This window comes from Sorex fumeus, unplaced genomic scaffold (assembly GCF_029834395.1).
Source record: "Sorex fumeus unplaced genomic scaffold, SorFum_2.1 ptg000129l, whole genome shotgun sequence".
Taxonomy (NCBI): domain Eukaryota; kingdom Metazoa; phylum Chordata; class Mammalia; order Eulipotyphla; family Soricidae; genus Sorex; species Sorex fumeus.
Window position 1 is genome coordinate 8626097 of NW_026606186.1, and position 27278 is coordinate 8653374.

Below are 27278 nucleotides of genomic sequence, written 5' to 3' on the forward strand. Positions count from 1 at the left end.
GAGGAAAGAAGCTCTGAGTTCTGCCAGCCCCGTAAGCGGGGCACATCTGTAAATCACAACTTCCCTCCAAGCCCGCTGACTGCAGGTGTGCCAAGGTGATCCCAGATGCCCCTTCCTCCCGGCGCCCCTGCCCGTGACCTCCCCAGCTCAGAGCCACCCAGGAGGCTGGGGGCTCCCTGGCAACAGTGGTTCTGGCCGCCGTGTTTACTCCGGACTGGCATCCGTCCGACTGTCACCCGCCCTGGGCCCACGGGGCCGGCTGCCCTGCGCCCTCAGGATGGCAGCAGGAAAACACTGTCTGTGGGGGCAGATCGGAATGCAGGGGGGAAAGGGAAGGTCGGTCCCGGCGGGGAGAGGTGAGTCAAGGGTAATGACTAGGTGGCCCCGAGCAGACAGTCCCTGTTAGTGGTTTGCGCTAGCGGCTTCCCCTCCGCGCGCCATCTGTCCTATAATATCGGGACCAAAATACCCCTTGGCTCCCTTTCTCCTCCATCAGAGATGCTTACGGGTGGAAGGACCCTAGAAATTATCCAGCCCGACTCCCTCATTTGGCAGATGAAGAGAACGGGGGACCCAGCGAGAGAAAGCCCAGGCCCGGGTCAGCCAGCAGGCACCTGGGAGGCGGCTCCTTCTGACCTCAGCTCATCCTCCTGCCCCGGGCCACTTTTCGGCTGGGGACCAGGCACCTCTGGAAGGGACGCGTGGTACCTGCCTTTGCTTCCCGCCAGACCCCTCCTTCCGGGGAGCCCCGAGCTGCCCGCAGTCCGCCTGTGCCCTGGGAATGGCCACAGCAGCCCTGGCCGCCCGCCCGCCGGCCCACACCTTGGTCTGCGCCTTTCTCCTCCATTGCCACTCTACTGTTTTGCACAAGGATGCTGGCGGCCTCGGGCTCCCTGAGGCAGGATTTTCCAGGTGTCCCCACCGGGGTGGGCCACGTGTCCCCTGGACTTCCCGTCCCCACTCTGGGACTGAAGGCAGTTGCAGTGTGGCTTCTGGAAAAGCACAGATGTGATTGTAGGAGAGAGAGAGAGAGAGAGAGAGAGAGAGAGAGAGAGAGAGAGAGAGAGAGGAGACAGAGGGAGGGAGGGAGGGAAGGAAGGAGAGACAGAGGGCGGGAGAGAGGGAGGGAAGGGAGAAGGCAGAGAAGTGAGGGGATAGGGGAGGGAAGGAGGTAGGAGAGAGGGGAGAAGAGGGGGAAGAGAGGAAGGGGAGGGGAGAGAAGAGGGGGAGAGGGGAGGAAGGGGAAGAGGGTGAGAGGGAAGGGTAGGAGGGGAGGGGAGAGGAGGAGGTAGGGGAGAGGGCGAGGAGAGCACCAACTCCTTAGGACTATGTGCAGTGTGTGTGTGTGGGGGGGGGTCTATGTATACATGTATGCTTATCAATGGGCATTTTCCTAGGAGGAGGTCCATAGTGTTTGTAAAACCTAGAATAGCTGTGATTCTTGAGAAAACTTAGGAACCCTCCATTAAAGGGAAGTCAATATTGTTCCGCCCTCTTCTTGTGACTGTCTGTTTGGAGCCACACCTGATGGTGCTGAGGGATCACTCCTGGCAGGGCTCGGGGACCATCTCTGGAGCTGAGGGTTGACCTGGGGAGGGATGCATGCCAGGCAGGTGCCTGGGCCCCTGTGCTGTCCGTCTGGCCCCGGGGCCCTCACGTGCTGCCCAGCCTCCTGGGCATTGCTTCTGGTGCCCAGTTTGACGGGCCTGCGTTCCCAGATGCGCCCCCAGAGGGAGGCCTCAGCAGCCTTCCTGGACACCCGGAGCCCTGGCCTTTAGGCCTTTCCCCAACCTGGTGGCCGGTTCCCAGCTGCTCAGCAGGTCTCATTTCTCATCACCTTCCTGACTCCCTCCCAGAACTCTGCCTCTGGCTGAGCTGCCCCTTCTCTGTGCCTCCGTGTCACCCCTCTGTGTTAGAACCCCCACCTCTTCCTCCCCGCCCCCCCGTAGTCCAAGGTCCCATTTTCCCCTCTGGTGGTACACGAGCAAGCTAGCGCCACCCAGGAGCCCGAGAGAAAGGGGCTCTGTGCGTAGCTGCAGTCTGGTGACCAGCACAAGCACAGCACCTTATTGTGTGTTCAAGTGTCACTGAGGGGCCGGAGCACTGGTACAGACAGTAGGGCACTTGCCTTTCATGCTGCCCACCTGGGTTCAATTCCTGGCATCCCGTGTGGTCCCCTGAGCCCTTTCAGGAGTGATCCCTGGGTGCTAATCCTGAGCAGAGCCTGGTGTGGCCCCCCAAATCAACCCCCACCCAAAAAAACTCGGTGAAAAGAAGCAGGCAAAACTCAGCACTTCCTCCTCCTAATGCTCATTCAGTGGCCACCGGCCACAGCGGCCACTAAAGTCCTTTATCTCACTCTCTACCAAGGTATAGTAGAGAATGCCAACACGTGAAGCATTCAGATAATTCCTTTTTATCTTTTTCAGTAGCAGCTGCTTTCTCCTGAAATGCATGTCCCCAACACACACACACACACAGGCAGACACAGACATGCACATACACGTGCGTCCATCCATGCATGCAAACACACATGTGCACGTCCCTGGGTGTGGGTGAGATACAAGACCACGTGTGCCGAGTGCTCGGGGGACTCTACCTGCGTTTCTCAGGAAGCGGTTCTTGTAGTCCTTGATGATTCTCGTGGTCGGGTTGTAGAAGCCATCCCCGCAGTCGTAAAGGCCGAGAGGGACTTTCCTGGGCGGGTCCATGTTGGTGAGCTGACAGATACCTTGAAAAGATGATCAGGGGCTGGAGCGATAGCACAGTGGGTAGGGCATTTGCCTTGCACGCGGCTGGCCCGGGTTCGATTCCCAGCATCCCATAGAGTCCCCCGAGCACTGCCAGGAGTAATTCCTGAGTGCAGAGCCAAGAGTAACCCCTGTGCATCACTAGGTATGACCCAAAAAGTCAAAAAAAAAATAAAAGATGATCCGGATCATTAAGGCTCCACCGAGCCCCGGCCCACCCAAGTCTGCTCCCAGGAAGATTCACTTCTATCTGGGGGCACTGCCTGAGTCTGTCCACGCATTGTGTTAGCAACAGCAGACTCTCCAAACTTTCCCCCATTTTTCTGGGGAGAAACTGAGTCATGGACTGACCAAGGCCCTGCCCGAGTTTGGTTCCTAGCCGGGGCAGTGTTGCTGAGATTTGAGGCCTGGTCATTCTGGCTCCAGGAAGTGGCCCCTTTGCCCTCTGTGGTCCCCCAATGGAACCTTGCGGGTGACCTTAGTGACCTACAGCACCCCACCACCACCTAAAGACCACCTAGTGAATGTGGGGGGATGCTGGGATGGGCAGTGGCCGGTACCTGCTGGCTTCAAGCCTTTGCGGATCTCGGTGTAAAACCTCCGATCGTAGCCGTCACAGTAATGCCAGAACTTGTCCTTATACTTCAGGCCGTCCTCGAAGGTGTAGGTGCCCTGCGACACAGGACACAGGCCCATGTGTCTAAGCTGCCAAGGATGTCCCCTTGCCAGGGCGGGACATCAAGGGAGGAGGGGGGGTGGCGGCGGCTCTCTCGCTGTGGGAGAGGAAGTGATGTCTGCCCGATGACAGCTCTGATGCGGACAAGGACGGGGTGTCGAGGGCTGAGCCCTGTGGCAACTCACTGTGGGGTCCCCTCTCACCCTGGTCTGCCCCCCTGGAAGACCAGGATAATGATGGTGGGGACCCAAGGAGAACTCAGGGAACATTGATTGCGTGTCTTCTTTTCTTGGTTTGTTTTTGGGCCACACCCATTGATGCTCAGGGGTTACTCCTGGCTCTGCACTCAGGAATTACTCCTGCCAGAGCTCAGAGGACCATATGAGATGCCGAGGATCGAACCTGGGTTAGCCGTGTTTGAGGCAAACACCCTCGCCACTGCTATACTATCTCTCTGGCCCCTAGTGTCTGTTCTTGTAAGCATTATGAAATGGCGATGGGGCTGGAGCCATAGGACAGCAGGTAGGGCCTTTGCCTTGCATGCAGCCGACCGGGGTTCGATTCCCAGCATCCCATATGGTCCCCCGAGCACCGCCAGGAGTAATTCCTGAGTGCATGAGCCAGAAGTAACCCTTATGCATCACTGGGTGTGACCCAAAAATTAAAAAAAAAAAAAGAATAGAAATGGCAAGTTTGGGGTCGGCAAGATAGTACAATGGGCGGGACCCTTGCCTTGCAAGCAGCTGACCCAAGTTTGACCCCTGGCACCTCATCTGGTTCCCTGAGTCTTGCCAGGAGTGATCCCTGAGTGCAGAGCTAGGAGTAAGCCCTGAACACCACCGGGTGGGGGGTCCACCTATATCAAAAAGAAAACCCAAAAATCAATGACAAAAAAAGAAAAGGCAAGTTTTTATGACTTTGATTATTATCACAGCTAAAAAGGTGATGGGCCTTTGTACAGACACCGTCTGCCCGGGTTGCCGGGCAGTGCAGAAAGTGTCAGGAGGCAGGAAGCCAGGGTGGGGATTCCACACTGCTCCTTCCCCGTGTGGCTTTGGGTAGGTCACATCCCCTTCCTGGGGCTTCCATCCACCAAGGAGTACCTCTTCACCTTTCAGAAGGGCGTGAGCTGGCCGCCCTACACATTCTTTGTGCGTCTAAGGAGAGCTACAGATCCTTCCCCAGAGAAAAAGAGGGTCCCCTATATTTACACATCAATGTAGGTCAAAGTCAGAAGGTCTCACTGAGCCCCAAATTCTATTCATGGCCCACTGAGCAAGAACAGTTAGGAACGATGGTCAGTCGGAAGACTTAGCAGGATAATAGCAGCAATTGCGGGAGCTAGCATGTACCCAGTGGCTGCTCTGTGCCTGGTGCTTGACACAGCACTGGCCTAAACACCCTCACTTCATCCCACAAGCCACTGGGGAGGTGCCTAAAACTAACGTAGCAAATTGGATTACGGATCTCCAAAAGGAATCCCAGCAAACTGCTAGACTCTGTGAGTGCTTTGCAGATGGGACTTGTGGATAAGAACTGATGGATTTTTTTTTTTTGCTTTTTGGGGTCACACCAGAGATGCTCAGGGATTACTCCTGGCTCTGCACTCAGGAATTACTCCTGGTGGTACTGGGGGACCATATGTGATGCCAGGAATCAAACCTGGGTCGGCCACCTGCAAGGCAAACCCCTACCTGCTGTAATATCACTCTTTTTTTTTTTCTTTTTGGGTCACACCTGGCGATGCACAGGTGTTACTCCTGGCTCTGCACTCAGGAGTTACTCCTGGCAGTGCTCAGGGGACCATATGGGATGCCGGGAATTGAACCGGGGTTGGCCGAGTGCAAGGCCAACGCGCTACCCACTGTGCTATCTCTCCAGCCCCTGTGCTATCACTCTTGCAGGGAGAAGATGATCCTGAATTGTCTGGTGCAGCCCAGTGCAAACCAAACCCTTCTAAGACAGAGGTGTGGGTGGGGTGGGGAGAAAGTCAGAGGAGACAATCATGAAAGCAGAGAGAGAGGCCAGAGTGATAGCACAGCGGGTAGAGCATTTGCCCTGCACGTGGCTGACCCAGGTTTGATTTCTAGTATCCCATATGGTCCCTTGAGCAGCGCCAGGAGTAATTCCTGAGTGCAGAGCCAGGAGGAACTCCTGAGCATCACCACTGTGACCCCACGATGCCCGCCCCCCCAGAAAAAAACAGAGAGAAAGCTGCTGACGTAAAGGGGAAGGTCAGGATGATGCATTGCCACCGGCCAAGAATTCAGGCACCTTTTAGCAGCCAGAAAGGGAATGGAAACAGAACTCCCTGGTGTCCCAGAAGAAAGGTAGTGGGTGGGTCTATTTCAGACTCTGACTTCGAGAAGCTTCTGATGTTTCAAGGCACTGAGTGGATCATGACCTTCAGTGCCACAATGGGAAACTAATATGGTGGTCCCCGGTCAGAGAGGGAGAGCGCAACTCCCAGCAATAGGGACGGGTGGGCCACATAGAACACAATGACGGGACTGAGGTTCATTAGGGACATGCCAGGAGCCCTTCTGGGTGAGGAGGAGAAACCCTGATCCCGGGAGATGAAGAGGAAAGGGAGAAGGGCATGAGCAGGAGAACCAGTGGGGGGGCAGGGATGCCCCCTCTGCAGCCCCCTGCCTGCCCGATCACCTCGATGACCAGTCCCTTCTCCCAGGTGGCACTGTAGCGTCTCCCGTTGGGGAAGAACAGGGTTCCCTTGCCATGGAACATGCCGTCCTTCATGTCCCCGACGTATCTCGTTTCCGTGGGGAGGATGTATTCGGCCTTTCCCTCCATCCTGTAAGCATGAGGGGACTTTGCTGAGCCCCCTGTGGGCTGGAGGACGCAAGGGGGCAGGCGTAGGGAAGGCAACCGGCCCATGTCCACTCTGTTCCCACTGACCAGACCACTCTGACCCCTAAGACCACAGGTAACCTGGTTGGAATAGTATGGCATTTAGTTTATTGATTTATTTTGGGGGGAGGGTCTCTCAGGCAGTGGTCAGGAGGTCCTCCTAACAATTTCTGGCCATTGGGTGAGAGGCTCAACGTCAGGGTTCTAGAGTGATAGTACAGTGGGCAAGGTTCTTCCTTGCAGACCCAGGTTCACTCCCCATCACCCCAAACGGTCTACTGAGCACTGCCAGGAATGATCCCTGAGCACAAAGCCAGGAGTCAGCCCTGAGCACTGCTAGGTGTGCCCCCCCAAACAAACAAAAATAAACAATGCAAGGGTCCTATTGTGCCAGGGACTCCCCCAGCACCTGGGTGGTGCTCAGGGGACTTCAAGGGTGCACTTGGTGGGTCTGGGAGCCTCTAGAGTGGCTCCCAGCAGCACTTGGGGAATCAGGTAGTACCACAGGTCACACTGGGGTTGGCCACTTGGAGGCATGCGCGGAACCCCTGTACTGTCCCTCTAACCCAAGAGCACATTTTTTTTCCCTCTTTTTTTAAAAAATTGAATCACCATGATACAGTTATAAGCTTTCATGTTTGAGTTTTAATCATACAATGATCAAACACCCTTCCCTCCACCACTGCACATTCTTCACCACCAGTATACCTGTCCCCAATATACCTGCCCCCTTTACAACCCTCCCCCTGCCTCCATGGCAGACAATTTTCCCCATACTCTCTCCCGACATTTGGACATTAGGGTTTGCAATACAGATACTGAGAGGCCATCATGTTTGGTCCTTTATCTACTTTCAGCACACATCTCCCATCCTGAGCAATTTCTCCAACCATCATTGACTTAGTGATCCCTTTTCCATTCCAGTTGCCTTCTCCTCCAGCTCATGAGACAGGCTTCCAACTATGGGGCAATATTCCTGCTCCTTGTCTCTATTGTCCTTGGGTGTCAGTCTCATGTTATGTTATTTTATATTTCACAAATGAGTGCAGTCCTTCTATGTCTGTCCCTCTCTTTCTGACTCATTTCACTTAGCATGATACCCTCCATGACCATCCGCTTATAAGAAAATCTCATATCTCTCCTAACAGCTGCATAGTATTCCATTGTGCAGATGTGCCATAGTTTCTTTAACCAGTTGCTTGTTCTCAGGCACTTGGGTGGTTTCCAGATTCTGGCTATTGTGAACAGTGCTACAATGAACATACAGGTGCAGATGTCATTTCTACTGAAGAGCACGTTTCTTTTTCTTTTTTTGCATTTTTGGGTCACACCTGGCAACGCACAGGAGTTACTCCTGGTTCATACACTCAGGAATCACTCCTGGCGGTGCTCGGGGGACCATATGGGATGCTGGGAATCGAACCTGGGTTGGCCGTGTGCAAGGCAAATGCCCTACCTGCTATGCTATTGCTCCAGCCCCAAGAGCACATTTCTTAAGCACTCACTATATGTTAACTCCATTACCATGAAAACCGTTAGACACTACCTCAGTTCATCTCAGACACAGTGCTTACCACGAAGCTGCTCAAGCAGCACCACCAGGAAGCCTCCCTGAGCACAGAGCCATGAGTAGCCCCAGAGTATCCCTGGTTGTAGCCCCTAAACCAAAACAACAGGAATAGAAAAATATGCCTCATTCCTTCCCTGTTAGCTTGGGTCACCTCGCCTGCCTTGGAATTTCTTTAAATTTGGGTGCCTCTGTTGAATACTGGGGTAATTTCTGAGCCCTCCGAGGCGTGCCTCGACTTCTGTGTGTCTCTGGAGCCTTGGACAAGCCCCAACACCTCTCTCAGCCTGAGTATTTTCTCTTTTGGGGGGAGGGGTACACTCTGCAGTACTTAGAGGCTATTCCTGGCTCTGTGCTCAGGGATATTTAAAGTTCCGTATGTGGTGCCAGGAATTCACTGGGATCAGTCACATGCAAGGCAAGCGCCTTAACCCCAGTTTTCTCTCTCTCGGCAGGTCCCATATGTACAGCCTTATGAATTCCTGCACATCCCATAAACATTCTTCACCTTGCTTCTCTACCTAGTACTGTCTCCTCCATGAAGCTCTCCAGGACTGTCCCAATGGGGTAAATGGGCTCAGAAGCAGCCTCTATGGAGGAACAATATGGGTTTTAGAGACAGACCTGGATTTCAATTTCTCAACTGCCAAATGCTAACTAGATCACTTCCAGCAAGTTTGTAAATACTCTGAGCCTCACTTTTCTCATCTGTACAATGGAAGTTCAGTAAAAGCGCCATCTGAAATCAGCTGCTTATTTATTGGCCATACAGCTACTAGACTGTAAGGACTATGAGTGGGGGCAAGGATCTTGGCGTTTCACATATTTTACTACAAATATCTAAAACTGGCAGAGAGCAATTTTCATTTCATTTCATCATCCTGTTATTCGTCGGTTGCCTCGAGCAGGCCCCAGTAACGTCTCTTTCATCCTAGCCTTGAGATTATATTCAAGGCTACTTAGGAGAATGAGACCCATCAGAGAGCAAATGCAATGCAACCTCCCTGGAATGAATGAATCTCAGCGAGGTCTGTGATTCCATACGTATCCTTGAACAGTTTATCTCATTTCACTGGGTATCCATTTTCCTCCACTGTAAAACGAAAAGAAACTATTTTCTCTCTGGGGTCAGAGACACAGCCCACAGGGCTAGAGTGCACGCTGTGCATGCAGGATGCCTGGATTCAGTCTCAGGCACCACAGACAGTCTCCCCTGCACTGGCCAGGACCGACCCTCGAGCACGGGATGGGGGGAAGCCTCTGAGCATTGTGAGATGTGTTCCTCTGCCCCATCCAGCAAACAAAATCCAATTCTTTACGCAAGAGCAGTCTGGAAGGTTAAAAGTCTGAGTAGTGGGGCTCAGCGTTTGCCCTGCACGCGGCCGACCCAGGTTCAATTCCCAGCATCCCATATGCTCCCCTGAGCACCGCCAGGAGCAATTCTTGAGTGCAGGAGCCAGGAGTAACCCCTGAGCATCGCTGGGTGTGACCCCAAAAGAAAAAAAGAAGTGCGAGTGGGGTAAGGTCCTTTGCAAGAAGGCAAAAAGCGCGCCAGCCGTCCCAGACGTTGAAGACCTAGCTCACGGAGCGCGGCCCTTACCTCCCATGCACATATTCCCCAAAATACTGGCTCCCGGTGTACTGCATGACCGCTAGGCTCTAGCTCGGCGCCGGAGACAAGCGTCCCAGCGGGAGTCGCCTCACCAAGGCAACCAGCGGCCTGGGCGGAGCCTACGCGGAGCCCCGCCCCCGGCCCGGCCACCCCTTCCGCCTCTGCGCACGCCCCGGGGCCGGCCACCGAACACCGCCGCGCGCATGCGCGTCCCGGGCCGCGCATGCGCAGGGCCTCGCTGTCCCGGTTGGGCCGCGCAGAGGGGAGTTCAAGGAGACGGGGGCGCCGCGGCCGTGGGCACCTCCTCGGGGTCGGGCCCGCCGCAACCATGCCGGGCATAGTGGAGCTGCCTACTCTGGATGAACTGAAAGTGCAGGAGGTGAGGCTCGTCTGCAGGACCGGCAGGCGGGGGCCCAGGGCGCGGCTTTGCAGGCCCGGGCCCCGCGCGGCTCGGACCCCCGACCCTCCCCGCCCCCACCCCCAGCACACTCCAGTCGATCCCTCCTCCACGGACACCACCCCCACCTCACCCCCGCCGAGCTGGGGGCTCGCCCTGCCCCAGCCCACCGGGGCTGAGAACTCGCCCTCCCACCACTCTCTCCGGCCGGCGCCTTAAGTGGCACTTTGAAAAAAATTTATTTCTGTATTTTTTTATCACTATTTTCCATCAGGCCACTGCACTTGGCTTATGGCACTTGCTGCTCAGGCCTTACCGAGAAGGGTGCGTGCACGTCCCCCGCTGGAGGCTGCACCGCTGCTGCCCAGCTCGGAAGCTGCAGCACCCGAGGGGTCGCGGCCGCCCCGGGACAGGCGTTCGGTCTCGGGGCCTGTCAATCACTGGCCCGTGTGGGACTCGGACACTCGGGGCCCCGCGGAGCTGGAGCGAGCGGTCCGCGCGTGGGCCGCTGGTTCTGGAACAGTGTAGCTAGTGCCACGAAGAAACAGTCTAACACCTAAGTGTCCCAAACGGGATCGCCCACCCCACCCCTTCTTTTTTACTATTTTGGGGCGGGGGGCAGGAAGGTTGTGCATTACATCACGTGCGTTAATTCACGGAGATCCACTCCCCCCCCCCTCTCCAGCAACAGCATTAATTCGTGTCCGAGCTGTAGAGGAAGGAACTGAGGCCCTAAGAGGTGCCGCTCAAGGTCACGTGGACCGCGAAGTCTGGTTTTCAACCCGAGCTGTGGGTTTGGGGTCACTCCTGACTCCGGGCAGGGGCCTGGGGTCACTTCTGGCAGCGTGCCAGGCCCGGGAACTCTGTCTAGCTCCGACACCCAGCTGGGAAAGGCCTGTTCAGGCGGACTTTGAAGAAGAGGAGAGAACCCAGCAGAAGACTGGGGCAATTCTCGCTGTGCAGGTGACCATGGTGAGAAGCAGGCCAGACAGGTGGAAGGGAGACAAACCCTCCACGGTGCTCAGGGGCTGCTCTGCCAACCTTGTTTCAGGGTGCCTCTCCGCCAGGCTTGGGGGGCCATGCAGTGCTTGGCATACCTGGGGATGCTCTAACTGTCTGAGCTGTCTCCCTGGGCCAAGGTGGAAGGTTTGAAGACAGGGATGGCACAGCCAGGCTGAATAAGTAGCATAGTTGGGCTGCATTGAGGAGACAGAGCAAGACTGAGTATGTCAGATTTTCACACATGGTTGGCCTGCCTTTAATCTTCAGAAGCTCACCTCAGATTTCCCATTGTGAAGGACTTTACAGCTGTATTCAGAGAATTTTTAAATTAATATTGGCGCGCCCAGGTAGGGAACAGGTACTTGGGTGCTACCAATAGTCTTTTCTTTTTTTCTTTTTTTTCTTTTTTTAGCTTTTTGGGGGGCTGGAGCAATAGCACAGCAGGTGTTTGTCTTGCACACAGCCGACCAGGGTTCGATTCCTACGGCCCTCTAAGAGAGCCCAGCAAGCTACCAAGAGTATCTTGCCTGCACAGCAAAGCCTGGCAAGCTACCCGTGACGTATTCAATATGCGAAAAACAGTAACAACAAGTCTCACAATTTGTTGTGAGATGTTACTAGTGGTCGCTCGAGCAAAATTGATGAACAACGGGGGTACAGTGACAGTGACAGCTTTTTGGGTCATACTCAGTGATACACAGGGGTTACTCCTAGCTCTGCACTCAGGAATCACTCCTGGTGGTGCCCAGGGCACCATATGGGATGCTGGGAATCGAACCCGGGTTGGCTGCATGCAAGGCGAATGCCTTACCCGCTGTGCTATCACTCTAGCCCCATCTTTTATTTCTTGTCCCACCAAGAAGCGGTGTTATTTTTGAATCTCTCTGGGTTTTTTTTTTCCTTTTTTTTTTAATTGGAATTTTAACTCCAACAAAACCTGAGGTTCTACTTCCTATGGAAAAACATTTCTCTATATGGAAGGGTACACGCAGGTGAATTGAGGAACAGAAAATTACAGAAATCACTAAAATGCAAGACAAAGTATGATGATAGACTGCGGAAGAGGACGGGCAGTGGTTTAAGGAGAGAGTGGGGTTTGAAGTCGCAGCTAAATGCCCGGCCTCCGTTACCTTGATTGCTCACATTCAGCAGTTACAGGCATGGTTATTTTATTGTAAAATGAAGTGATTCCTTAGCGTTCTGAGGCCACACAGGGAACAGAGGGCGTTTCTCGGATAATGTAAGACTGAGGGACATTGGCAGCCTGGCATCAAGGAGTGATGGGGAGGAGGGGACGTGCAGGCCCCAGAACGGATGCTGAGTTCTGTGTTCTAGGAGAACTCTGATATGTCTCTGAGCCTCTGAAGAGTCTTGGGTGAGAAACCAGGAAAGTCACCCGTACTTAAGGCTTTGGATGCCACTAAGGCTGAATGACTAAAGGGTCTCGTTTGTTTTACTATCAGAGTGATGCCTTGCAGTGGGGTAGCTGGGTCCAGGGCAGCGCCATGCTCCCCGCTGGGGGGCTTCTGCTTATTGTGTACCCCCACAGATGCTGGTCCAGTCTGTGTTCTTGGGAGCAGTTCCTTTCTCACCACATCCCTGCACCCACTTGATTCCATTTTTTGGGGGATCTGTGCCATTCCCACTGGTGTGAGGTGATACCTCATTGTCCCTTTGACTTGCATTTCCGGTACTAAGTGATAATGGATGCTCTTTCCTGTGCTGTTCTCCATTTCTCTGTCCTTTTGGCAGAAGTGTCTCTTCACCTCTTCCCATTTTTTGTTGTTGGAGCTACAGGGGTTTTTTGTTTGTTTGTTTTGAGTGAGGGCTTTGTTGGTTTTCTTTTAGTCCTTTCTCTGGAGAGAGGGCCAGGTCAGGGGGGAGTGGAACGATTAGGTTGAGTGGAAGTAATCCGGGAGCATAGGCTGGGGCCTGCGGTTGGTGGCAGGGAGGGGGAGTAACTATGCACCCAAAGGAGCACTGGGGGTTCAGGGCAGGGAGAAGAGGCGCAGAGATGGGAACCGCCTGGCTGGCTGCCTCCTCAACCCCTCCCATCACCCCTGCTGCCACGGCTGCTGAACTGTCAGGACTGTGTGTGGGAGCAGATGGGTGCTGGGGACCAAGGATGCTGGGGGCCACTGGCCACCCAGAACACAGCTTGTCACCCTCCGCACAAGGACTCTGGTTTCTCCCTTTGGGACCTGGCATCTGTCTCCGGCCAGCTCTTTGGGAGCGCCCAGATTTTGATAGGAACTCTCCACTGGAGCCAGCTCAACCAACAGGAGGCTTGGGTTTGATCCTCCGGACCACTTGGGGCCCCCCAACCCTGAGCACCACTGGGGGGTTGCCCCTAGAAAGGACAGCAGTGCGAATTCTAAATTTTTTGGGAAGTAAAGCCAAGAATGTGATCAGCTCTTTGAGGTCTGAGATTTGAGGAGGCAATTAGAGGTATATTCCCAGGCATTGGACAAGGAGGTCAGTATGACTAACAAGCTAAAAGAAAAAGATGTTTAGGGGCTGGAGCGATGGCACAGTGAGGAGGGCGTTTGCCTTCCTCGCAGCCGACCCAGGTTTGATTCTCAGCATCCCGTATGGTTCCCTGAGCACCGCCAGGAGTAATTCCTGAGTGCAGAGCCAGTAGTAACCCCTGTGTATCGCTGGGTGTGATCCCCTCCCCCCCTAAAAAAATTAGAAGAAAAACAAAAGATGTTCAACTTCACAATAGTTGAAGGCATTGGCCTTCTATGTCGTTGACTGGTTCAGTCCCCAATGCTACATATGGTCCCCTAAGGACCAACAGAAGTGATCTCTGAGCACAGTGCCAGAAGTTGACCCTGAGCACTGCCAGGTGTGGGCCCTCCCTGCCCCAAATATATAAATAAAACAAGTATACTTGAGTGAACTAAACATATTTCAATCTTGGTATTTAATTTCCCTTTTTTTAAAAAAAAAATAGGTAGTTAGGCAAACAAGTAGGTGCTGCTCAATTAGGATTAAAAGAACCCTCTTTTTTGCGATGGTGGAGGTCTCAGGGATTACCAGGCGAGCAGCTGAACTGGCAGTACCAGGCGAGAGCCTGAAGATGGGCACTGCTCAAGCCCCACCGTGTTGGGCACCAAACCAGGCACCGAACATGCAAGGCCTACGTCCCAGCTGCTTCCCTTGCCCAGGAAAGAAACTCTTGTTCCTTTTGAACCATTGCTACTGAGGCGTTCGGATTTACAGTCCTGTTCATTGTACGCTGCATGCCTAGATCCTTCTGACACCACACCTTCACTCGGGAGCCTGATTCCCTCCACCCGTGTCTCCGGGGTCCATCCCAGTGCCCACCGCCTCCGCAAGACCCACATAAACTCAGTTCTGTAGACAGACTCCCCTTGCTGTATTTCCTTATATCCCTCAAATGGGGAGGGAGGGTTGGAGGGGGACATATCCAGCATGCTCGGGGCTTGCTTCTGGCTCTGCGCTCAGGGATCACTCCTAGCTGGGCTTGAGAAACCATATGGGGTCCCAGGGATCAAACTCGATCTGGCTGTGTGCAAGCAAGTGTCCTGCCTGCAGTACTATCGCTTCAGCCCTGAGAGATATCGTGATATATATATATGTATGTATGATATGTGTGTGTATATATATATATATATATATATATACATATCACTGTATCACGGTCAGCCTGTTGTTTATCGATTTCCTCGAGCAGGCACCGATAACATCTGCATTTGTCCTAGCCCTGAGATTTTTAGCAAATGCCACATTGGAGGCTCCTTCAGGATCAGGGGAAGGAGACCCATCACTGTTTTGTCGTATCATACGCCACAGGAAGCTTGCCAGACTGCCGTGTAGGATACTCTCCGTAGCCTGCCGGGTTCTTCTAGCCTGCTGGGTTCTCTGAGAGTGAGAGCTAGACAGTAAGAGGTCGCGCGGCCGTGAATGCGTGAATGTGGCTGCGCTTCTGAGAGCTGGGTTTTATAGTCTCTGGATCTTGACCGTTGATGGGATTACACGGCGCTGGGGATAGTTGGTGGGTGTAATACCTAGCTACTGGAAGATGGGGGATCTGGGTGGAGGAGGCCCAGTCCCGATCCGAGCAGGCTTGGAGATCTCAGCCCCGGGTCCCGCACACCTGGGTTCCTCTGTCGGTTCCTTCATGCGTGAGGCTCGTCTGAGCCGGTGGAGAGCGGCCTTGAGCATGGCTGTGGCTGGGTTCTGGAGGTCTTCAGCTGCCGGGGCTCTGCCCAGGGCGGGGAGGGAAACTCAACCCTCCCCCCTCCAAGGAGCCCCAGTGAGGACAGCCAGGCGTGGGGGCAGGAGACTCTGCATTGATATATACATATATATATGTATATGTATATATAAACACCTATATACTTCTGGAAGGTTAAAGCTTAATTCTTGAAATTCCACAAAAGTGTAAATCTGTTTTTTTCCCCCAAAGCTATCTTCTTTTAACAGATATATAAGTTTCAAAAATTATTATTATGAATGATTCTATGCTAATACATTTAGAAACAAACATGGAATAGATAAATCCTACAAGTATATACTTTATTAAGAGGAGAAGAGAATTAAGAAAATTGTAAGGGGGGACCCGGAGCAATTAAACAGCGGGTAGGGCCACTGGCCGGGGTTTGATCCCCAGCATCCCATATTGTCCCCTGAGCATCTCCATAACCTAACCCCCCCAAAAAGGAAAATTTTAGGGTAAAATCTGAAACAGCCCTTAAAAGTATAGAAGTGTGTTGTTTTATCTTAAAACAGGGAGTGCAAGTTTTTTGTTGGAAAATATTACAGATGCTGCTTAAGTATCTGCATTAATAAGTAAAAATTGGAAACACAAATATCTGTAGATGAAAAAACTCACCTGAATAGACAAAGAATAGGAAACATTAATTCATCGCTGAAAAATGTGTAAACTCCTTCAAGCTAGTGCCTTCAATTCTGAACGGTAATCTAGCCTCAGAGAGTATTCTTGGTGATGTGTTCATTTCACTGAGCTTTGTGTTTTCTTTCTTTCTTTCTTTCTTTCTTTCTTTCTTTCTTTCTTTCTTTCTTCCTATATCCTCCTTTCTCTTCTGGCTCCTAGAATCTCACTTGGTAGGTCTGTGAGCCTTATTGGCTTTTCTTTGTTCCTGTTTGATCTTACTGCTGTGGATGTTGTATTTGATCTTTGGACTTTGCCATTCTGATTAGCATATTGTGGAGTTTTTCTGTTTGGATCTATTTTCGCGGGGGTCCTTCTGGTCTCTAGAATTTCGGTGCCTGGACTCCTGAATTCTGGGGGTCCTTAGCTGTGATTTCTTTAGCTGTCTTTTCATTGAATTTGCCTTCTCGTTCCTTAAGGACTCGATTCTTACCATCCTTCCTCTTGACCTCAGCCCGTAGTTCTTGGATGTGCTACTCACTTCTTTTTAGTTCCCCTCCTTCCCCAATTTCTGCTGTTTTATAGAGGTTTTCTGCATCTGATCTTGGACCTCTTCAGTCTTTTCTTCAGATACTGTTACTCTCCTATTCAGACCTTCTATTACTTTGTGTTGGGGGTAGTTGGGGGGGGGGGCAGGCACACCCAGCAATGCTCAGGGATTTCTCCTGGCTCTGCACTCAGAAATTACCCCTGGTAGAACTTGAGGGACTGTGTGGGATGCCGGGGCTTGAACCTCGGTCAGCCACATGCAGGGCAGCACCCTTCCCACTGAACTATTCCTCTGGCCCCATGTGTTGAATTTTTTTCTATCCCCTACCACACTTCCTTTCTGTGACTTCTGATTGTAGTTTACTCATTTTTTGGCTTTGATACTTTTCTTGTGCTTCGCTGACTGCCTGTTCCATTGGAGGGTTTTGGGGGTTGGTTTTTTTTTGTTTTTGTTTTTGTTTTTTTGAGCTCATTAAACATCTTTGCTATGGAGTCACTAGAATCACTGTGAGTTTCCAGGACTGCTTGGTACTGGTTGAGCCTTCGGTGTTACTGTTTTTACTGACTGAGCTTGTTGGATTTCTCTCTGTCTTCCCTGTTGGGTTTGCTGAGTCGGGGGGGGGGGGGGGGGGGGTGAATCTTTGTAGCTGGCTCCCCTGGGAGGCTCCGACGAATTAGGGGGCAGTATTCCTGTCTTTACCTGCTAACAGAATAAGTGTGACCTGCTTTCTGCGTGACCTTTGGACCCGGGAGGACTTGGGAGGGCAGCCAATGTGGAGGCTGCTGGGGACCCAGCTGGAAGGGACTGAGGGGAGTCTGACTCCCTTCCCGGATCTCAAGGTCCCGGGGAGGATGTCAGCTAGGAGGCTGGGACCCAAGGCTCAGGAGGTGTGGGGGTGCCTGCAGAGGTGTCATGGAGGCTGCTGTGACCCAGAGAGACTCTCTTTTTATTTTTAAATTGAATCACTGTGAGATACAGTTACAAAGTTTTCATGTTTGAGTTTCAGTCATACAGTGATCAAACACTCATCCCTCCACCGGTGCACATTTCCACCACCAATGTCCCCGGTATACCCCCCTCCCCTTTCCAACCCTCCCCCTGACTCCATGGCAGACAATTTCCCCCAGATTCTCTACTTTTGGGCATTATGGTTTGCAATACAGATACTGAGAGGCCATCATGTTCGGTCCTTTATCTACTTTCAGCACACATCTCCCATCTTGAACGATGCCTACAACCATCATTGACTTAGTGATTCCCTCCAGAGAGTCTCTCTCTCAAGGCCGGGTAGTCGAACTGCTTGTCACACGCAAGCAGCATGTATCCGCCCAGCGGGGCTGCAGGGCTTAATGCTAACAACGGCAGGGGGCCAGCCACCTTGGCTGTCTGTGTGTGCCCTCCTGGGGATTTGCCTGTGAGCAGTAGGAAGGGAAAGAAGGAAGGAAAAAGATGTAAGGAACAAGCAGGCAGGCAGGCAGCTTTGATTTGTCAGTCACAGGAGTTCAGGAAGATGGCTCGAAAGAGGATGTAGCATGCAGCCAGGCTGAAGATTGGATGGGGAAGTATTTTATTTAAGATCACATCAAAACTGTTAAAGTAGGGGCTGGAGCGATAGCACAGGAGGAAGGACATTGACCTTGCACGTGGCCGACTTGGGTTCGGGTTCGGTCCCCAGCATCCCATTTGGCCCCCTGCGCCCCGCCAGGTATAAGCCCTAAACATGGCTGGCCCTGGCCCCAAACAAACAAAAAACTCTTCAAGTATTGAGGAGTAGACAAGAAATGTGCCAGTTCCCGCAGGACCTAGGAGGAGCTAACTGAGTGCCGATGCCCATGCTCTGGGCGAGAAGGTGCCCGTAACCCCTCTCCGCATCACCGGGAGCCAAAGTGCTCACCAGCCGTGGGTGCCCGGTGACACGTCTGCAGCGGTGCCTGCCTTGTAGTTTGGCTTTGTGAGAATTGGTGCCTGGGGGTCCTGGGTCTCTGCTGGAAACACAGGAGCGCCCCTCCGGGAGTTGACGTTCTGGCGGCCACACCTGACACGGCCATCATGTGTCAGAGATCCGGGAAAGACTCCGGGGAGAGCCCGGGGTTATAAAAGTGCCCCCTTCCTGCTGAATATGCAGCAGATTGTGATTCTAGTCCGAGTTATTGGGGGCAGGGAGCAAGTCTTTGGAAGGATAGTCGGGAGGGTTGGGAGGAGGGAGGACACCCTGCCAGGCCACAGGACACACACAGGAAGACGCAGGGAAGGGTGGGGGTGGGCAGCGCAGCTAGGATAGAGAGGGGACCAGAGTGACAGACAGAGAGAGAAGGAAAGTGCCTGCCATAGAGACAGGCTGGGGGGTGGAGAGTGGCGGGAGGGAAACTGGGGACATTGGTGGCCGGAAATATACACTGGTGGAGGGATGGGTGTTGAAACATCCTCTGGCTGAAACCCAACCATGAACAATTTTGTGACTGTGTATCCCATGGTGATTCAATAAAATCACACACACACATACACACACACGCATACACACGCACACGCACACGCACACACACACACACAAACTACAGTGGCCACAGTGCACCAGAGAGGCCAGTGGGACAGTCCCCAGTGGGGCTTCCCCAGAGCTGTGGCCGCCTGGTGAAAATTTAGCTGTGACTCATTGGCTAGACCAGCCAGGGGCTGCCCACGGCTTCCCAGCCCCCCAGCCCCTAGCCCGAGCAGGCGTGGAGCCGGCCCACCCTGGTCACGGTCCCCCTCTCTCTGTATCTGCCACAGGTGAAGGTCAGCTCGGCCGTGCTCAAGGCCGCTGCACACCACTACGGCGCCCAGTGCGACAAGCCCAACAAGGAGTTCATGCTGTGCCGCTGGGAGGAGAAGGACCCGCGGCGCTGCCTGGAGGAGGGCAAGCTGGTCAACAAGTGTGCGCTGGACTTCTTCAGGTAGGACGATCCACGCGGGGAGGGTGTGGGGGGAGTGGGCCAGGTCCCAGAGCGGCCAGCGGCGCTACACTGGTCACAGGCCACTTCCATCGCCGGCCGGAGCCCTCGTGCTCTCCACAAGTCTCGGTTCCCCGCACTAGGAGGGGTGGACCAGTCTTAGCCAGGACTCGTGGCACAGTGCTCTCCAGCCGGCCAGCCCCAGATCACTGGGTGCCGTTACCCGGGGGACGCGATGTGAGGGAAAGAAAAGCGGGTTGGGCCAGATTGGTAGGTTGTCAGGCTGCGGTGCTTGATGTGCTGCAGGTGATCCCGTCTGCGTCAGACGGCCCCGCTAGAACTCTCTTGGTAGGGACTGGAGCAGTAGCACAGCGGGTAGGGCATTTGCCTTGCACACGGCCGACCGGGGTTCAATTCCCAGCATCCCATAGGGTCCCCTGAGCACCGCCAGGAGTAATACCTGAGTGCAGAGCCAGGAGTAACCCCTGTGCATTGCCGGGTGTGACCCAAAAAGCAAGAAAAATAAATAAAATAAATAAAATGTTCCATAAAAAAAAGAACTCTCTTAGTAAAGGCCAGAAACCAAATTCACCGGGAATGGGTCTGTGTACTGGCAAAGGCTGGAATCTGGACGGGCGGCAGGTGGGCTGGGTTTAAGGCCTCAAGGGCCACTGTCGTGTCACAATGCCTGTTTTTGCCTCTGCTCCGTCCAGTCCCTGGGTCCTGTCCTCTTCGGCCAAACTCATCTTCCAGGGGACTTTCTCCAGGGCTGGAGAGAGCACAGCTGGGAGGGCGCCTTCCTTGCTCGCGCCTGATCCAGGTTCAATCCCCGGCATCTTATAATGTTCCCTGGGCTCCATCGGGGGTGATTCCTTCCTTAGCACAGAGCCATGAGTGACCCTTGCGCCTCTCTGGCAGCCACCGCAGCGGTCATTTCTGGGGGGAGCCCAGGTCTCTGCACTCAGCCTCCCTGACCGGGTCCAGGGGCCCGCTGCTGCTGGCGAGGCCGACTGTGCATCAGCTGCCCTCCAGGGGGACAGAGAGTTGCGACGGGTCAGGCATGGGGAATCCACTCCGATTCATCCACACCCCAGCGTTGGCATGAGGGACCGGTCGTGCCCCAGAGGAGACCGAGAAGAATAGGAGACGAGCACTGGCGCTGCAGAAACCGGGTACCCACTGCAGGGTGGGTGTCGAAGGAAGCATGAGTTTCCTGTGCATCCTAGCTGCTGTTCCTCCTTGCTCCCTGATGCTGCCTCTGTGTGTGTGTGTGTGTGTGTGTGTGTGTGTGTGTGTGTGTGTGTATTTGGGGGTCACACCCTGCTGCGTTCTGCAGCCACTCCTCACAGGCTCAAGGCACCAGATGGGGGGCACGGCAAGCGCCTTTCCTGCTGTGCCATCGCTCTGGCCCCCACAGGTGGGCGCTTTGTGGTCAACCCTCAGCTTGTGTCCCTTTTTATTTCTTGTACTTATTTTGCTTGGAGGGCCATCCCGTGGTGCTGAGTACTCCCTCCCGGTCCTCTGCTCGGGGATCGCTCCTGGCAGGGTGTGGGGGACCATCTGTGGTGCTGGCACCCAGCCCGGGTTGGTGGCACGCAGGGCATGTGCCTTAGCCCCAGTACGTCTCTCCAGCCCTGTGTGTGTTTGTGTAAAAAATTGTTTTTTTCTTGACTCCTTAGGTTGCCGGGTTGTCTTATTTTAGTGTGTGTGAGGGAGGACTCCCAGGCCTGTTTTTTGGAGGGTCCCAGTGATACTTGGAGGGCTGGTTGGCTGGGCAGCTTAGCTCTGGAGCTGTTGGGGACCATCAGGGCATTCCCAGTGATGCTGGGGGCCACTGGAGGCTCAGGCCTGGATGCTGGCACGTGCCTGGCATGCACCTCCGGCTGTTGGCAGTTCTCCCCCGCCCCGTCTTCATAACCGTCTTTCATGGCTCTGTAGCGTTTCACCGTGGTGTGACGCCAACGCCATGTGCCTGGCCAGTTGTTCTTGCTAAGCCTTCACTGTCAATACCCGTGTCCTGAGTGTTGGGGTCGCTCTGCCTCGCTGGCCTCTGCCTGGCCACCTCTTTCAGCACAGACACAGTTCATGTCGTCCACAGGGTCCCCGCTGTGCCTTGCCAGCACCACACATTATTTTGTTTTTTTCTTTCTTTTTTTTTTTTTAAACAAGTGTCACAATGGAGACATTACTGGGCCCACTCAAGCAAATCGATGAACATCGGGAGGACAGTGACAATGATAGTTTTTTTTAAATTATATTTATTTTTATTTTGATGGATCACGTGAGGTACAGTTACAGACTTACAAACTTTTGTGATTACGTATCAGTTATACAGTGTTCGAGCACCCATCCCTCCACCAGTGCCACTCTCCACCACCCATGATCCCCGTATCCCTCCTGCCACCCCCACCCCTTCCCATTCCCTGCCTCTGTGGCAAGCACATTCCCTCTTTCTCTCTTCTTTTGGCTGTCGTGGTTTGCAATACAGGTACTAAGCGGCCATCCTGTTTGGTCCATAGTCTACTTTCCGCACGCATCTTCCATCCCGAGTGAGCCCTCCCACCATCATTGACTTGGTGTCTCTTCTCCACCCCAGCTGCCTTTCCCCCCAGCACATGGAATCGGCTTCCAACTCGTGGAGTGATCCCCCTGGCCCTTATCTCTAATATCCTTAGGTGTTAGTCTCGTATTATGTTACTTTATATTCTACAAATGAACCACACATTATTTTAATACTTCAGAGGAACATGGATTTTATTCTGGCTTGGATGTGTGTTGATACGGTTATCGGTCACGTTGGATGTGTATTTGTTGGTCTGAAACACTTTTCTGTTTGGTTTTATGGGCCACACTCAGCTGCACTCAGGGGCTCCCAGTGGTGCTCAGGGGATACAGAAGAGTGAACCCTGGTCGACCGCATGCAAGGCCAATGTCCTCCCTACTGTACTGTCGCTCCACCCCCTGAAACACTTCTCTTAGAGAACTCTGGGCAGACCCATGTTCTCTTAGCTCAGAGTCGAGGTCCCTATCAGTGGGGATGAGATGTCCCAGGTTTCCGGGGGACTGCCAGTGGGAGGTAGGGGACTTTCTTGCTGGAAGTCAGCCCTGAGGTTGCCCTACAGGCGTTGGTAGGAAATTAGTGTACATGGTATGGGTGCCGGGCTAATAGCCCACAGCGGGGATAGGAATATTCCGGGAATACCCTGAACACAGCAGCTCCCTTCCAGAGAGGCTCTCGCGTAGAGATGGAGGGGTGCGGCCTGGGTCCCAGGGAGCCCCTCCCAATGCTCCCTTTCTTCTTGCCCTCTGTCCACGCATAAGGAAGTGGCCCCATAGACCCCAGGAGGGAGCGCAGGGGACGGATAGCAGAGCTTCCCCCTGGCCTGGAGTCAGCTCTGGGGGTCTCCGCCCCATGAGCCTTGAGTGTCCTGTGTCACAGGAGTTGCTGGCAGGTGTGTGCTCAGGAGGGAACCATCCCCGGGTAGGGCTGCCCAGGGCCCTTGCTCCTCTGCCTCGAATCCTGGCGGCCGCACTCTAGCTTGTCCGTGTTGTCTTTGATGAGCAGCAAGGTAGAGCAGCAAGTGAGGACGGGGAGTTCTGGCACTGGGAAATCGAGGCTGCCCTCTCCTCTGCTGGTGTTGTGTTTCCTTACGCCGTTACGGGTGGGCCCACGGGGTGCTGCAGTGGCTTTGGGTCTTCATGGAGCCCAGAGGAAAGCTGAATCTCCTCTTCCCTGGCCCCTGTCTGCCTGAGCCAGGCATTTGCCTGGTTTTTCTCTTCTCCCTGGCCGTGGCTTGGCCCCTTCAACACTCTGCAGCCCCAGTTCCGAGAGAGGCTTTCCTCTCTGAGTGAAATGTTTACTCCCAAGGTCCTGGTCTTTGGATCTGCTTGCTTGCTTGCTTGCTTGCTTTCTTCTTTTTTTGCTTTTTGGGTCGCACATGGCAATGCACAGGGGTTACTCTTGGCTCTGTACTCAGGAATTAGCCCTGGCGGTGCTCAGGGGACCCTGTGGGATGCTGGGAATTGAACCCAGGTCAGCCACGTGCAAGACAAACGCCCTACCTGCTGTGCTATCGCTCCAGCCCCCTTTGGGCCTTTTTTCACCTTCCTATAATTGTGCGGCCAATGAAGATGGGAGGCATCTGTTCCCTAGGCACTGAGGGTTCCCCTGGCCAGACCCTGGGCCAGCCGCACTGCTGCCCGGCCCCAGACCCCTGGCGCTTTCCTGGGGCGGCCCCTGACCTCGCCCTTCATTCCAGGCAGATCAAGCTGCACTGCGCGGAGCCCTTCACGGAGTACTGGACCTGCATTGACTACTCCAACCTGCAGCTGTTCCGCCACTGCCGCAAGCAGCAGGCCAAGTTCGACGCGTGCGTGCTGGACAAGCTGGGCTGGGTGCGGCCCGACCTGGGTGAGCTGTCCAAGGTAAGGCAGGCTGGAACCCCCAGCCCTTCCCTCACTCTCACACACACACACACACACACACACACACACACATACACAATCTGGCTTGATTTATCTTTTTATTGTAGTGAACGTAAAATAGTTGATAATTCCAAGCAGGAAAATGGTCGTGGGATAATATATGTCTAATAAGAAACAAACCAAACAGAACCTCTTCTTTTTTTTTTTTAATTTTTAAAATTATCTTTTTTTTTTTTCTTTTTGGGTCACACCCGGCGCTGCTCAGTGGTTACTCCTGGCTCTGTGCTCAGGAATTACTACTGGTGGTGCTTGGAAAACCATATGGGATGCTAGGAATCGAACCTGGGTCAGCTGCATGCAAGGCAAACACCCTACCCACTGTGCTATCGCTCCAGCCCCAGAGCCTCTTTTTAAAACATTTTGAAAACTCCCGAAGGGAGTTTAAAACTCTTTTTAAAACTCCCGAAGGGAGAATCAACATACCGTGCTGCGAGCAAAGCTTGTTTATTCCTGAATCTTGGTCCTGCGTGTCAGTAGGAAGCCCTGCAAAGGGCTTGCCTGTCTCCCGGCTTTGCAGAGGCCTTTCTCGCTGAGAGAACCCCCACTGTCTGTGCCGGCTCAGCGACCCGCCTCTTCCTGGGAAGGTGAAGTTCAGCGGGACGAGGCCCACGGGTCAGCTGCCTTCGCTCTCCCCGCTCTCAAGGACCACCCCAACCCCCACCCCACGCCCACCTTCCTCAGGGAGTCCTGCTGGAAAGTCTTTGCTGAGGCTCAGCCCTCTTGGGGGTGGGGTCCTCTGCCCAGCAGAGGAATTCCGCCATCCTCATGTTGGACATGACCCCCGCCCCTCCCGGGCCCTGCCAGGCATATCCCGTGATTCTCCGCGCCCCGTGCTCCCCGTTCCACAGACAGGGAGTGCGAGGAGGTGCGGGCTGCTCATCTCTTCACCTTCTGGGCCACATGCTTCTGCCCCTTGGCCCTCCTGAGCATGCTTTCACGACCATTACCATACTTCCCACGCACGACAGCCTGTCCCTTTCTCTGGGGACCCTTTTATTACCTGAAGCTCGAGACCCGTTTTTCTGGATTATTTCACAGTGAGTGGATTCCTAGCAGGAGCGTCAGGGTCAACCAGAGACCTGGGCTGTGCCCCCCTCGGGCGAGGCAGAGGGGCGAGGAGCCGGATCCGGAAGCCGGCACACTGCTCGGGGTCGGCGCTCTGAGGACGTGGCCGCTGCCTTTCTCTGTGGCATTGGCCGTCAGCCTCCGGGCCCTGGTCCCCGGCCTGAGCCCATCAGTCGGGGACTGATAATGGATACCGCGTAGTCGCCGCTGCCGCCCAGAGCCGGCTTCGGGTGTGGTTTCTGGTGCTGCGTGTCTGGCCAGGCTGTCACCGGGGCCGAGGGCTCAGGGCCTCCCATCTCTGCCACAATCTGACCCCCCTCTCTGGGGCTCTTCTTTACAATCGGGAAGCCTCTGCCAGGATGTGGCTGGGGACTGGGGGACCATGGGAAGACCCTGGCGGGGGGCATGAACGCCATCCGGCTCTCTCGCCGAACCGGAGGCGTGTGCGTTGCGGTCTGGCTGGCGCCCGCCACTTGCCATACCCTGCTGGCTGTCCAGCCTGCGGCCGCACCAAACAACACCTAGATTTCAGGGCCCCTTGTGACCGGCAGGCTCAGGGCTGTCCCCACTCACCTATGAGTGGACGTTTGGTGGTCTCCGAGTGCAGGCCTTGCACACACAGGCCTGGCGGGGCATCCTTGCCCTTGGGGAACACGAAGTGAGCGCATGAAGGCCTCTGAGAACTGGCCAGCCCAGAGCATGGGGCAGGTGCTGGGATCCCCTCCCAGGAGGTACGCCCCCATCACTGCACATTCTCAGCATGTGGCCGTGCTGGGCCCAGCCGGGAAACGCCACCTGCCATCTCTCCATGGCACTTGCTGGGGGCTCAGGGGGCCTGAATGGGATGTGGTGGGGGCGTGTCCCGAGACCTTGCCCCTCCTCCCCTAACTCACAGGTCCCCTTTCTTCCTCTTCACCCCTCGCAGGTCACCAAAGTGAAAACAAACCGGCCGCTGCCCGAGAACCCCTACCACTCACGGCCAAGGCCCGAACCCAACCCCGAGATCGAGGGCCCCCTGAAGCCCGCCAAGCACGGCAGCCGCCTGTTCTTCTGGAACATGTGAGACAGCTCGCGGGTCGCACTCCGCGGTCACACTGGGTCACACGCCTGTCGGGGGTCCTCCCCCCCACACGTGTCCCCGTCCTCTGATAGAGCGTGTCTTTCCGGGATCACAAACGTTCGCAAAAAAGAAAAAAAGTTAATTTATGTGACTTGGCAGTTCATCTATACCATTTCCTGGCCATTAAAAAATTTTAAAGGAAACAGTTGTATTTTATTATGTTTTGTATAACCTTTTGGCCTTTGAAGATGACTTCCCTTTGCTGGTTCTCCCCGTGGTCCCTCTTGCTCCCTACCCCCTACCCCCACTCCCACCCTGGGTGCAGGGGACTCGCCTCGAGCAGAGAGAGAGATGAGGGTCACCCCCGGCATGTCCGGGCCACACGATTTGAAGGGCTCCACACTTTCTTCACATTCAGGGTCTCAGACAAGGGGGTCCGGGGAGACGGTAACAGCGGGTAAGGCGCTTGCCTTGCATGCGGAGGAGCTGGGCTTGGTCCCCAGCACTCCACAGGGTCTCCAGACACCGCCAGCAGAGCAGGCAGCCCCGAGCCCTTAGAACAAAAGCGTCTCAGACGAAATGATTTCTCCAGGTCATCCAGGAAAGCATCCAGGACAGAAAGCGAAGAGGCGGCGGTGGGGGCCGCGTGACTGGGCCGGGGAGGGGCCCCCTCTCTGGCCGGCTCCGAGGGTGCCCCCCAAGTGTCTTAAAGGACCCGACTTCCACCACTTCCCCTCGCCGGCCCATCCTCGCGCGCTGTGACCCAGATGTTTTTCCAGATAGACGGGGGAGGTGGAGGCGGAGGGCCCGGCTCCAAAGCCAGGAAGCCGGGAGGTCCGAGTGTCAATTCCAGCCTTGGGTGTGTGCCGTAACCTCTGCCGAGAGGTTGACTCCGAGGACAAACGAGACGGAGCGTGCTTATCTACCTCCCTCCCGCAGGCCCAGGGAGCACTCGGCGGCAAAACACTTTTCTATCTTCGTCCCCCCCCTCGTCTCATTCAATTCCTCTCTCAGTGCTAAGCAGTTTCCTCTCCACGGCTGGGCGGGTCACATTAGACCTTGTGGTGGTGACCTCAAAGCACATGTGACCTTGTCCCGGTCACCCGCACTCTTGGGGTACAAGGCCCTTCAAAGGACCGTGCCCAGCCCTCCTCCAGCACAGATAAGGTTCGGGGGCTCGTTCCCGAAGGACAGTTAATAGGAAAAACAGGGGCCAGGTGGGAGGCGCTTGCTGCCTTGTACGGGACTAACCCAGGTTTGGTCCCCCGGACCCAACCGGAGTGAGTACAGAGCACAGAGCCAGGAGTGGACCCTGAGCACTGCTGGATATGACCCAGAAACAAAATGAAAAAGCATCGTGTGATCTGCCCCCTGCCTCAGTGCCCCCGCCCCCGCACCCTACTGTTCTCAGCTCACAGTTGGAAGCATTTGGGGTAAACCTCTCATCTGTTTTCCAGG

The 27278-nt window shown here is 54.6% G+C and overlaps 2 protein-coding genes across 2 annotated transcripts in view; one reads left to right on the forward strand and one right to left on the reverse strand.

The window, feature by feature from the left end:
• Positions 1-9546, reverse strand: part of MORN5 (MORN repeat containing 5) — a 29250-nt gene extending 19704 nt beyond the window's left edge. Inside the window, exons 1-4 of the mRNA XM_056138581.1 lie at positions 9462-9546; positions 6091-6238; positions 3311-3422; positions 2600-2731 (exon numbers count right to left, since the gene is read on the reverse strand). Coding sequence (XP_055994556.1) covers positions 2600-2731; positions 3311-3422; positions 6091-6238; positions 9462-9508 — 439 coding nt within the window. The 5' untranslated portion in view covers positions 9509-9546. The remainder of the gene's footprint in view (positions 1-2599; positions 2732-3310; positions 3423-6090; positions 6239-9461) is intronic.
• A 144-nt stretch (positions 9547-9690) lies between these two features.
• NDUFA8 (NADH:ubiquinone oxidoreductase subunit A8) lies at positions 9691-26078 on the forward strand. The gene is made up of 4 exons (XM_056138676.1): positions 9691-9852; positions 19050-19213; positions 23470-23635; positions 25686-26078. The coding sequence occupies exons 1-4, from the start codon at positions 9697-9699 to the stop codon at positions 25821-25823; spliced, it is 624 nt and encodes a 207-aa protein (XP_055994651.1). The 5' UTR covers positions 9691-9696; the 3' UTR covers positions 25824-26078.
• Positions 26079-27278: the final 1200 nt, after the last annotated feature.

Coding starts and splice junctions, on each gene's coding strand:
- NDUFA8 (XM_056138676.1), top strand. CDS start 9,697: ATGCGCAGGGCCTCGCTGTCCCGGTTGGGCCGCGCAGAGGGGAGTTCA. Junction 19,214..23,469: donor TGTGCGCTGGACTTCTTCAG/GTAGGACGATCC, acceptor CCTTCATTCCAG/GCAGATCAAGCTGCACTGCG. Junction 23,636..25,685: donor ACCTGGGTGAGCTGTCCAAG/GTAAGGCAGGCT, acceptor CACCCCTCGCAG/GTCACCAAAGTGAAAACAAA.